At 32.5% G+C, this 13,590-nt stretch overlaps 1 protein-coding gene across 1 annotated transcript in view; it reads left to right on the top strand.

The window, feature by feature from the left end:
- The first annotated feature begins 9,185 nt into the window (after positions 1 to 9,185).
- Positions 9,186 to 13,590, top strand: part of LOC127118223 (17.5 kDa class I heat shock protein) — a 68,380-nt gene continuing 63,975 nt past the window's right edge. The window contains exon 1 of the mRNA XM_051048379.1: positions 9,186 to 9,680. Within this exon, the coding sequence (XP_050904336.1) occupies positions 9,453 to 9,680 (228 nt within the window). The 5' untranslated portion in view covers positions 9,186 to 9,452. The remainder of the gene's footprint in view (positions 9,681 to 13,590) is intronic.

The following is a 13,590-nucleotide window of genomic DNA, read 5'->3' as shown; positions in this document are numbered from 1 at the left end:
TCAAACAAAAGTCAAATCAACCATGACCAAGGCCAAATAGAAAGTCAAACATCACAAGATCAATTAAATGGCTCAACAAAATTTATAAACAATTAAAAATCAATTAGAAAATGAATAAAAATGCATTTTTAAAAGGACAAAACCTCAACTCACCAAATAAATGGCCAATGGATTTATCCTAGGTCAAACAAGGTCAAAGGACCTTAGACAAAAAATTTCACAATTTTTGGAAAGTCATAAGAATTTAAAATATTTAAAAACAAGTCAAAAATCAATTAATTCAAAAAAAATAAAATTTAATCCAAAAAATGATTTTAATTCAAAATATGGAAGAGGAAATTATTTAAAGATTTTTGGTGAAAGTCTCATTTTTTGGATTAAAAATGGATTTATTATGAATTAATCAAATTAATGGGATTAAAAGAAAAATCAGAATTAATAAAATAAATGGAAAAAACATGGGTCATCAGATCTCCCTCATTAATTAAGGTGGCAGATCTGATGGCCACGCGTATGGGGTCTATGAAACTCCTCAATCAACGCGTGGGAACTATGGTAATGTAAACCAAAGGCTAAGATTAGATCCTTTGATCAAGATCATATGGACGAGAGGAAGCCAACTCACCACCGGAGCTAGGGCTCCGATCATCTTCTCTAGTGGTACTCACCGGATTGGTCCACCATCAAATTCCACAAAAAAGAAAAGTGAGCACACTATTTTAAAGGAAAAATGCTCAGGAGCTCGAATTTGACCTCAATTTCTCCCAATTCCAAGTATATTAAAAGATACATGGATTTGAAATTTGAGGTGCATGATCTGAGTTGCTTCAATTTTGCCTCAAAGCAACTCAATCTTGTTGCCTACATTGGTAGGTCTTCACACAACCAAAGATCAACCAAAATAGTTGAGAATTGAGGGAGAATTGAAGAAGAGAAAATCCAGAAAATTCATCTTCGGTTTGCTGCAATTGAGCTTGATCTTGCTTCCAATTTGCTTTGGCTCGCCTCTAACAACTTGCAGGAAGTGAAATGGATGATTAAGAAGATTGGATTCTTGGAGTTTCAATTCTAAAATAGAATGAGAATTGAAACTAGATTTCAAGTGAAATCTTCAGGTTTATCCTTTAATGGAGGTTGGGGAAGAAGCAATGCAAAGATTAGGCAAGAGGGATCCCCATTCTAATCAGCAAGCGCATGTATATATAACATTGGAAGTTATTTTCCACACCTTCCAAACTTTTTCCAAAAATAGAAACCCTTGGTTGCATGCTTGCATGGGTGTGTACAAGGTCCATGTGATGATGTGGATAGGTCCAAATTCATGTGCTAATCAACCTGAAATGATAACATGGGATCATGCATTAGGGAAATGGAAATTGGACATTGAACTTACCAAATGAGGCCATGCATTACACCCATGCGCAAGTCCTTCAAAAATTCTCTAAATGCTATGATCTTTGACTTTATGGAAAGGTAACATGAAGGGTAACAACTTTGTTATTGAAGACGTTTCCATTTGGAGCTTGGATAATGATGAAGTTTGAGGTGTAAGTTGGAAGAATCAAATATAGTTGAAAATTTTCTAAGTATAAAGTCAAATGACCACTTCTTCCACCTTGAATAACTTTTGCTATGAGATTCAAATGAAAATTATTACTTCATAAAAGTTGTAGGTCTTTCATTCCTCTTCAATTTGGTCACAAATTTTACACCATTTGAATCTTTCATGATGGGGTTATGGATTTTAGAAGTTGAGGAAAATTGCTTGTTCAATGATGATGACCCAAAATAACCTATAATATTTCCTCTTAGTACATGCCCTTGCTAGTTTAATTTTATATTTCTCAAAGAAGAAAAGTTGGATAATACATCTTTAATTTCATTATGAAACTTAGATGAACTTCATATAAAAAAAACTGAGCAAGTTATGGTCCTTGTAAGTTGACCTCCTAACTAGGGCACATACCAAATGACCTATAATCTTTCACCATAAAAAATGACTTTCCAATCCAAATTAGCTCTTGATGTCAACATGAAGTTGTTTGGATGTCATAAATAGTAACTTTTCTCTTAGAATCATTTTCATATGACAAAAATTGTTGGAGATATGGTCTAGTGAACCCTAGTTTTGATCAGTTGACTTTCTATGGTTAACCTCTTTGAACCAACTTGCAAGCTTGAAATTATTTTTATCTTTGGGGTTCATGGAGGATAATATATGCATAATATGATGCATCATGAAGTATGCCTTGAAATATTTGACCAATTGTTGAAGAAACTTGTTGAGGAAGTCACATAAGATACCTAGATGAATTAGGGCTTCCAAGGCAAACAAGTTTTAAATGTCTTGATGAATTCTTGATTAACATGACAAATAAATAACATGGGGATTCATATATGATGCTTCGAACCAAAGTGAACCTTTCCTTGATTGATCCTTTGCACTAAGGGTCTCAAACCCTAGATATGAACTTGGTGGGGGCACAGATAGACACACACACCTACAAAAGAGACAAAGCTATACATAGACATATTTTTGGTATTTTGGTTAGTAAACAAAAGAAAATAAAGTATGATACAATAAAATAGGCTTGGTGATCTCTTCCAATGAAAACCCAATGAATGAGGGGTGACGAGGATACCAAAGTGTGATCCAGAGTTAATTTAAAATGATGAAATAGCATGAGGGATCTTAAGGTCAAAATTTAGGTCTTACACTAATTAACCAAAATATCACATTCTGCATATCACTAACTGATTTTCAAAGGCAAACTAACAGATACAAATTAACATATTTAACCCTAACATAGTTTTAGACTGATGACTAAATTCCTAAATTACCCTCTCCAATCACCTCACTGCATTTTTCAGAGATTCTCAGTTTCACACTTCCCTCTCTGATTCACTCACATCACGATTCAGTTATGATTATTCACCATTCACCAAATTTCTAAATTCATGAATTCTCATTCATCGTCACTCTCCGCTACCTCTCATTCACACAAAGCTCCTTCGAAATACACCATTAAAGCTTCACATTGAAGCTTCAATGGAGTAGAGCTCAACCTTACTAATTCAACTCTCTCTCATCACTCTTACACATAGAGTCTCAATCGTATCCTACAGACTAGAATCACATATAAGAAGAAGAAGAAGTTACAGTTAATTTGGAGGTGGAGAATTAAAGACTTACCTTGTGCGTGAAGGAAAATTGTGATCCAAAACGCAGCGGAAATTAAAAAATTCTCCTTTAGTGGTCCTTACGAATGGGCATGATCAGTGATAAAAATCGTTACCTCTTGTGGGGATTTAAACCTTTGATGCAGATCTAATGAGTGATCACGAGCGTTGAATGGTGACAACGCCTCTACTCAGTCCACACGAACGGATTCCTTAAGTCTCAGTGCTAACTGCTACGAATGAAAGCTTTGAGTGGGATATATATATATATATATATATATATATATATATATATATATATATATATATATATATATATATATATATATATATATATATATATATATATATATATATATATATATATATATATATATATATATATATATATATATATATATAGAGAGAGAGAGAGAGAGAGAGAGAGAAATGAAATTTCATCTAATGAAATGCTTTTACACAAGGGTTCTATTTATAGAACCACTTGTGTGAGATGTAATTTAAAAAGCCAACATAAGTGTATGTGACCCATATCTTATGATATACTGAAAATCACTTAAGCATGTCGTATTCTACTTAAGTGCATCGTACCTTACGATTTCTATAATTCACTTAAGTGCACCGTACCTTACGGTGTTACTTATTTACTCTATCTCTCATTAATCCGTTCTTTTTGTGTGTGACCTTGTAGGTTTTCGCGACATTGACAATTATATTAAATCACGTATTTAACATAATAAACAGTGAGCGGTATCTAGCAACACATCACTGCTACCCAAGACACGAAAATGTCATGTAATTTGACAAATCCCTTTTTTTATAATACTTGTATGTATAATTACCCTATTATAGTGTTTAAATAGGGGGAAAATAACTAAATATAATTATAAGATAAAAAATTATATTTAGTAAAATAAATACTATTTATTAGTGAGATAAAATAAGATAACTAAATATATAATTATGTTTTAAAATAAACACTATAAAAAGTGAGATAAAACATTTATACTATTAAAATAGGGGGAACTAATTGTGATATAGCGACACGATAAACTAAAGTATTTTGTTAAAAAAAACATTGTAAATAATGGCGGTTCAAACCGACTTAATTTTTCATAATAATGTTTAACCTACTATTAATTATGGAAGATATAGAACCGCCATAATTCTCCCATTTTTTTTGTAGTGGTTGATTTTCCAAAATTAAGCACCATTAATCCAACAACCTTCTTCCGCAATCTTAGCAATGTGATTAGCTGTAATTTTGTAAATAAGAGGGAAAATAGAAGCCAGTGAATCGCTACTCATCCTGGTAAAATTCCAAAAATTAATCGATTTTCCATTTCCCATTTTGCAATAAATGTTATACGCGAATCATTTGTGAGTTGAAGGAGAAATGAACCGATTACTCATCAAGTCCCTCCAACAAATCAAATATTTCTTCTTCTAAGAGTAAATCCATTGGTTAAAAATCCAAGAAAGAAAATCACCATAACAAAAACTCAAAATATCCTTCTAAATAGAGTTTGAATCGGTTGCAATCCTCCACAACCACTTGCTAAGAAGGGACAGGTTAGAATAGCCATAATGTTTTATGCCTAAACCACCTTCCTCTCTACTCCTGCAAATCGAATCCCAACTCATCCAATAAATTTTTCTTTGGCTTTCATCGTCCCCTGTTTACCGTGAAATTTAGTAAATAAAAACAAATTTCAATTTATTTAATGGATTAAATTCGAAAAGATCCCATGACATATTTGTGTGAATCATAAACTTTAGATGATTTTGACATCAATGTCGAAATGTACAATTTGAAAATAATAACTGAACTTTAAACAAATCAAAATGCAAAGAACTTCAAATAAAATGACTGAATGTAATTTAATTACAGAAAATGATTTGAACATAAGAAACTTTAATTTGTAAAAAATGGAACACATGTGTACATTCTCAACTCTTTTCTCAATCACATAGATACTTTGAGTTTTGTAGAATTTGCATATAATTGCGGACCCCTAAAACTCAAAATGAATGCTACTTATATACTAATCCTAAATTAACCTTTTATGGTCGACTAAGCAGAGTATTCCACGTCTTCGCTTCCAGGCAACTTTTATCTTCGACAAGCTTCCACGTGTCCTTCAATAATGATTTGATCTTATCCCTCTACACCTTATTCGACTGCAGAGAATAAATCTTGGAAACTCTAAAATTAAATAAGTCCCAAAACTTTTCGGTCTTTGTTTGAGTACAATTTCGACCACAGTTAGAACTCTTGGTCAGAAAATCGAATTCGTCGGAATCTTCATGGCCATCACTAACCATTTTGACTTGTTTAAACAAAAAACCATTATCACATGATATTTATCATATTCTCGTAATTTAAGATTGATGTCGAAAATATAAGATAAAAACTTTCCCTCAAAATACCATGTTTCGATTTTGAATAAAATGTAAAATGGTGGAATTTGTTATCATATTTTCGACATTGTTCATCTCAGAATCCCATCATTGCTTCTATTTTCTAGGAGATCATGTTTTTGCACGTCTCATTAACTATTCCATTCACATCAATTTTTTTTCACTTCTTGAAACATGGAACGCCTTATATTAACACGCGACCACCAAGTGTCTGCTACTAGGAGGAAAGCAACTCTATAAATACCTCCATATTACTCTCTTTTCATCTTCTTCACTTTTTCTCTCAACTTTTCACATACAGAAAAATCAATTTTCTTCACAACAAGATCTTCAAACTTTAACAATGGCAACTAACACTTCAACCAACAAATTTGAGATTGGGAAGAATCCAATGGCTTACACAATTTTTCCATCAAAAACTGAGGAAGGAAGGAATTTCATTCACGAACCACCAATGGCTAAGATAAAATCTCCATTTGGCAAAAACAAGTACTCATTCCATTTACACTTTATGGTAAATTTCTAGAATTATTAGGACCATACCCTACTGCTAAGTCTCAACCTAAGAAAGTATAGAACTTTTTTCTATGTTATCCCGTCACCATGCATTCAACGTTCAAAGAACGCTCTCTCGACTTATCCTTCATTGAAACACATGCGTGTGTATTTCGATCTACACCTTCTACCCAAAGCAAAGAGTACCTTGCCTGTCTCAATAAAGTCAAAAGCAAAAGACAAAAACAGTGGGAAGACCTAAGCATACTTCGACATGATTCAAATCTCTAGAATTGACCCTAGGTATAACCCACCCTTGCTTCTTGCATCAATCTTCTTTTGGGAGGGTTGTACTAACACTTTTCAATTCCCTTATGTAATGCTTACGCCAACTTTGTTCGACATAGAAACCATCACGAGATTGAACCCTCTTGGAGAAACTTTCACCCCTAGCATAAAAACAGACCATGAATTTGTTTTCGAACGCCTCAGCTTCAAAAACTTTATTACCGACCACCATGACAAGAAAACTAATAAGGTTTCTGATCAAGAACACATAACCTTGTTGACCCTTTGGCTTTCTTACTATGTTTTATATTCAGGATCTTTACAGATAGCTAAAAATACGTCCTCTAGCAATCCAACTTCCTGAGGGTCGAAACATTTCTTTAGCCAAACTGCTTTTAGCCAACTTATACCAATCTCTCGGGAATGCTTCCTATAAATTGAAACAACTTCCTGAAATCAACAAGTCATATCTCATCTCTGACCCTTTATGGCTCTTGCAACTCTAGTTAAATGCTACCTTTGAACCTAAGTTTCATATAATTGATTTGAAAGCTTTGTTGGAAGAAACTGATTGCAGAAGTATCGAAGGCTCCAGACTTGCCTTAGTTACTCCTTATGACAACCCTTCAAAAATAACTTTTATGAAATACATCAACTTTTTCCTTGATTCAAAAACTTTTGTTTCGACCATGGCTCCTTTTGTGGACAGGTGTTTTGGTCCATCTTGGTTTTGAAACAGGTTCCCTGGTGTCACCCCTTCAGATGTTGCAATGTCGAACTCTGTTTGGGCAGCCTTTTTAACTCTGACGCTCGTTTCCACTCGAATTGAAACTGGAACTGCTGGTTTTGGCTTTATTGGCTATCAGCCCAATCTAATGGCTAGACAAATTTGGTTTTAGCCAAATGTTGTCGAGTTCACTCTACTCTTGGGAGAACGACATTTGTTGGTCGGAAAGGAAATTTACTCCAACGGAATACAGAGACTGCATGGCTTTTTCCCGCCAACATGTTCTCGGATTTCCTACTTTCCACTTCCAGCCATCTTTCTTTCTAGCCTACAAGAGAACTCGGAGAAGAAAACAGATATATATTTAATCATTTAAATTCTTTTTCTTAATACCTTCGATTTCTCACATGTTCCTATTGTAGATGAAATTACAGCAAAAGGCGACACAAATGTCGACGTCCCTTCAAATATGGCGAAGATAAGAAGAAAGAAGAACCTCAACAGAAAAAGGCAAGCTTTTCTTTTTGACATTTAGCTAATCCTAGAAATGTTCTAACTTTGCTTTCTCTTTATAATCGAAAATGTGATCCTGACTCCCCTGCAATTACAAAAACCAAGAAGAAAAAGAAATCCAAAAAAATTACCACAACACATGTATGTATTTGATTTCTCCTTTTATGGTTTTGATGAAAACAAAACTAAACAATCTTTTCCCAACAGGCTACTCCAAAACCCATAGAGATTACGGCTGAAGTCGAAAGCTCAGAGGATAGTGAAAAGACTCTGACTTTTCAAGACCTAAGCTTAAGACTCATTCCAAATCAATTGTTAGTAAAAAAGGCGTTGCCCCCAAAATCATTCATGGCATACGAGACCGAGGTTAACCCCAATTTCTAACCGAGGTAAAAAAGGTTTTTTTTTGTAGTGTTTATACCTTAACTATTTATTTGTTGAGGTTAAAACTTTTCTTTTAAATATATTATTTATAATACTATCTCTACATTGGAGACTCGTACCCTTGCATCAAAGGATTTTCTTTCTGTTACACCATAGATCTCTCGTTATTCAAACATCATTAATCTATACAACAATTGTTTTTGGCCAGCCAAAATTTTCAACAAGACCGACCCAATTCACAAAGCCTAACTCAAAAAATCCTTGTAATACGATGATAAACAATCGGATTTTCACAAAAAAAACTGCACACCAGATCAATTATGTGTTTGTAAAAATAATTCATACACAATAATTCTTAAAAATTAATATAAAATTTAATTATTTTTTTAATTATGCAAATTAATTAACACTATTTAAATCACATTTAATTTAATATTTTTGTTTTAAATTATTTATATCATTTATATAATTTCTAGTTTAATATTTCTTATTTATAAACTATTTATTACGTATTTCGATTCATGTTTTTATTATGTTATATCATTTAAAAAATAGATAATTTTGTATGAGAAAATGAAATTTTATAAATTTTATTTATTTATAATATTTAAAAAGGTTAAAGCAAATAAAAATAATAATAAGTAATAAATGATAGTAGGACCGGCCCAATCATATAAGAAACCCCGCTTTAATTTTAAAAAAATACAATTATAATAATTAAAAAAAATATATCAAAAATATAATTATATATTAATTAAAAATAAGTTTAACTATAATTATTTTAAAAATTTTGATCAAATCTTAATTTTTGTATGTATTGAGTTTTTATCATAATATTTTTTTTAATTATTGATTTTTTTAATAATGTTTTATTTATTTTTATTAATATTTATGAAAAAATTTAAATTTTAAATTTTGAAACATTCTAAACTGTGAGATCTTATGTTGCAGCACACAGCACATGCTGGATTTGAACATGTCGGAGTGATAGTATTATGAAAAAATAAACATTAATATCATATTGAATAAATAAAGTATTTTATAATCTGAAACAACGAATAAAATAGTGAAATAAATTATTTAATTCAGAAAGAAATGAATAATAATTTATTCTATAACTCAATAATAAAATATATTTAGAATATATATTAAAAAAAAGCTCCTCTCTCATGTTCGAGAAACCTCTTCATAGTTCCAGCGTTGTCTAAATGTGGCTGGCATGTCACTTTAATTAAACTTTTCTTTCCTTTTCTTCAAAATGTCACACTTGATCTTTCATGAATCTCCGCGAACTTTACCTTTAATAACCAACCAAAACATCCTCCACAACTATATATATACTCACACACCATCCCTTACTCATCATCAACCCAAGAAAAGAAATCATCAACCAACAAGCAAAAATATTCTCACTCTTGCCGTTACTATTTTCTGAAATATCACTATGTCGATAATTCCAAGTGTGTTCGGAACAGGACGAAGAACTAATGTATTCGATCCATTTTCTCTAGACTTATGGGATCCATTCCAGAACTTCCAACTAGCAAGATCAGCCACCGGAACCACCAACGAGACGGCAGCTTTTGCCAACGCTCACATTGACTGGAAGGAAACGCCAGAGGCTCACGTGTTCAAGGCCGATCTTCCCGGAGTGAAGAAGGAAGAAGTGAAAGTTGAAATAGAAGAAGATCGTGTGCTCAAGATAAGCGGAGAGAGGAAAATTGAAAAGGAAGACAAGAGTGACACCTGGCATCGTGCTGAGCGTAGTCAGGGAAGTTTCCACCGCCGTTTCAGGTTGCCGGAAAATACAAAGGTTAATGATGTGAAGGCTGCTCTGGAGAATGGTGTGCTTACTGTCACTGTTCCTAAGGAGGAAGTTAAGAAGCCCAATGCAAAGCCCATTCAGATTGCCGGCTAAATTTGCTCACTCGCTTCTGAACAAAATGTAGTATAAGATAACGAAATAATAAGTAGTGTGTAATTCCAGTTTTAGGAGATTGAGACATATGCTACTTATCAGGTGTGTGGTTTGTTTGTGAGTGTTCTCTTCAGTTCTGTTTAGTGTGCATGTCAATAGCTTTTATTAGTTTGTGAAAGTTTCTTTCTATTGAGCTATATATATCTTTGAGTTGTTCATTTTGTTCTCTTTCAATCAAACATTTTACAACATAGTTTAGCCAAAATAACAATCTAAGGTAATGCTACAATCAAACATTTTACAACATAATTTAGCTAAAACAAATTCAAAATTCTTGAAGCATGCCTCTCAAAAGTGCAGATTTTATTTGCATTATGATTTAGATTTTAAATATATTTGTATTGAACTAACTTTTACAATATTATAAATTTTATAATATTATTTACTTTAATCTCTTCTTTTTGATCATATGACAAATAAATATATTTAAGAATGATATATTTAATGATTTGATTAATACACTTTATAACATAACTTAAAGTTTGTAAGTTCTCTTAGCTTAAACAGTTTAAGCTCCCTCTAAAGAGGTGTGTAAGTTCTTCTTGACTTTTTATCTATGTTAATTTGATTTTATAATTTCAATCAATAAATTTTAATATTATAGTGGGATTTGTAAGCTTTTTCTGAGTTTGACACCTCCTAGGTTGAGGTTTATAAACTATTCCTTTAAACTAACACTTATGAGTGCATTATTATGTTAGAGTTCCAGCTTTAAGATGTTGATATATATATATATATTTATATATATATATATATATATATATATATATATATATATATATATATATATTACAATAGTGTATTAGTTTGTGAGTTTGTGAGTCTCTTAGAGTTCCATCTTCCATATATATATATATGGACTTGGCTATTACAATAGTGTAGTAGTTTGTGAGTCTCTTAGAGTTCCAGCTTTTAAGATGTTGAGATATATATATGGACTTGGCTTTACAATAGTGTAGTAGTTTGTGAGTATTATGTTCCCTTATGTTTAGTGTGTATGCAAAGATCTTTTTTGAGTATGTAAAAATTTCTTATCAAAAATAACATTTTGACAAAATAATTACTATTTTAAATATATTTTTTTTATAAACAAAAAATTTCATTCAACAAAGATTATTAGGGTATTCCGATCCAATGTACAAATTTAACATTATCATCATAAAATTAAAAACTCCTACGGATAATCAATAGGACATTTAAACCATTCGTAGTAATTATGTGGTCTAATTGACAACCACTACCGCACATTTATGTCAGGATCACCGATATCATTGTTGAAAATAATCAGAATCTTAGACCATTAAATATACCATCAAACTGTAAATTAAATGACACCACTAGACTTTTTTGAACATCTCCCACTCAGCCTAACAAACCAAGCCAACAAATGATTACAACAAGTTATTTATAAATCCAAGAGACACCAACTCAATTCAGAATTTTGTTCCACACCAATTTGATTTGAGGGCATGTAACAAAAATATGGTTGATGTGTTCATCAAAGTTAAAGTAGAAGACACACATCTTATCACGTGAATTGGAAATGATACATCTCATCATAAGGTTGCTTCGCGTTGCTAATCTGTCTAAAATCAATCTTCAATCAAATACCTTCACTTTAATTGAAATCTTGGTTTGCCACAATACAGCTAAAGTTGTTTCTAATACCGGATCCGTCACATTTTCGCCCATATTCTATAGTAGCTTATCGTAGCAGGACTTGACAGAAAATAAGTTGGAAGGCCCATGAGGTCACATAATAATATCAGATCCCTCCTTGTTAGGGGAGACTTCACACAACAGTTGTATTAGTTCGTGATACTCCACTGTAAGCATGTTGCCCAACTCCAGATTATTGAAACATAACCTCCATTTCCAGCTGGTCCCCTCCCAAACTCCCATATCCCTTACCACCCATTGCTTCCTGACAGACGCAACAAACAGGGCAGGAAATAGTTCCATCAGCGTTGTATATCCAAACCACCTTGCAAACCAAAACGGAATGATGGCTTCCTCTCCTAACCTATATGTTACCAACTTAACAAAACTACTCGCATCCAGTTACTCTTTAACCTCCATAAGGTCCACCCACCAAAGTGATTCTAGACATTTTATTTAACACATCTTTGGATAAAAGTCTTCTAACAATGTTTTTAAACCTATGAACCAAAATCCTAGCCCAGATTGTGTCTCTCTCCTTAGTAAACCTCCATAACCACTTTGTAAGCAATGCCCTATTGAATAAGCCAATATGTTTGATCTCAATCCTATCATTCACCTTAAGCTTACACACAGTATTTCATCTTATCTAAGCCATTCTTTTATTCTCCATCAAGCCAGACCACAAAAATTTCTGCTGAAATTATCAACAGTCCCCGACAACAGTGCCACAAATTTGATATCTTTTTGGAAAATGTAATGATAATGTCGCAGTAACAAAAAGATCGAATCCACAGGAACGACTATTTAACAATACAATATTGTGCAATGCATAGAAAATAGTAAATTAGGGGGTTTTCAAGTTTTGATTGTGAAAAGAAAATAAAGTGTTCTGACAAAATATGAAAGCGGTCAGGTTGTGTATAGAATCCCCTATTTATATATTGTTGATGTTTGATGTATTACATGAATGAAATCGTCACTATAATCCCACGACGAACTAACAAAACTGATATATCCAATCCCTTGGTGTATAACTCACTAATCTATACTTGGAGTTTTCTATCCCTAGTCTACCAGTGTAAGCAAGATTAAACAATGCAATAGAACGTTAATTCCTAACTCACTACTCGGAGTTTCCTATCCCAAGTCCACCAGTATAAGCACAACAATTTTCCTAGGTCTAACACATAGACTAATGGTTAGTATTCTCCATGTGCCCAAAATATTATTAAAAGAGTATCTCACATAAATAATATTAAGAATGAGGTGCAATTGAATATAATTATAGATCAAATTATTCATGCAATATCAAATCAAACATATGTCCCAACAATATTAAAATAGGTTCATCAAACACAACCTAACCTAAAGAGAATTAGCTACTCATAATGCAAATTATAATACTAAGTATAAATAAGTATGTTGCATGAGAAATCCCTTGAAGAATTGGCCTCCAATGACTTCAAATGCTCTCCAAATATGCCTTATGGTATTGCAAGCCATTTTTTCATGTGTAAAATTCAAAACCCTTGAAAAATTACCAAACTTTCCCTTTAAAGTAGTAAAAACATGTCAGAAACGTCCAGAACATAGCCTTATCGCGCGCATGATTTTTCCGTCCCGTACATGATTTTTTAACACGTTGCATCGCGCGTGCGATACTTTCCTTCTCGGGCGTGATTATTCCAGAAGCTAGATATTCCTTTTAGCTGCATTTTTCAATAAAAAAGCATCGCAAAACAAGTTATGGAACTCCATATATGATAAATTTACTATACAAACATCAAGATGTAAATTGTTCTGAAAAATGCACGTTTCTTCATAATTTCTTCCAGACTTTTTGGCTTTGCTCTGTTTCTTTGACTTCTTCATTTTCTTCATACTTCTTCATATGTAGATCATCTTTAACTTTAAATTTCATCGAATTCATCATAAATACTCA

Source organism: Lathyrus oleraceus, chromosome 2 (assembly GCF_024323335.1).
Source record: "Lathyrus oleraceus cultivar Zhongwan6 chromosome 2, CAAS_Psat_ZW6_1.0, whole genome shotgun sequence".
Taxonomy (NCBI): Eukaryota; Viridiplantae; Streptophyta; class Magnoliopsida; order Fabales; family Fabaceae; genus Lathyrus; species Lathyrus oleraceus.
The sequence above is the reverse complement of the archived record's forward strand: the minus strand, read 5'-3'. Positions and strand labels throughout refer to the sequence as shown.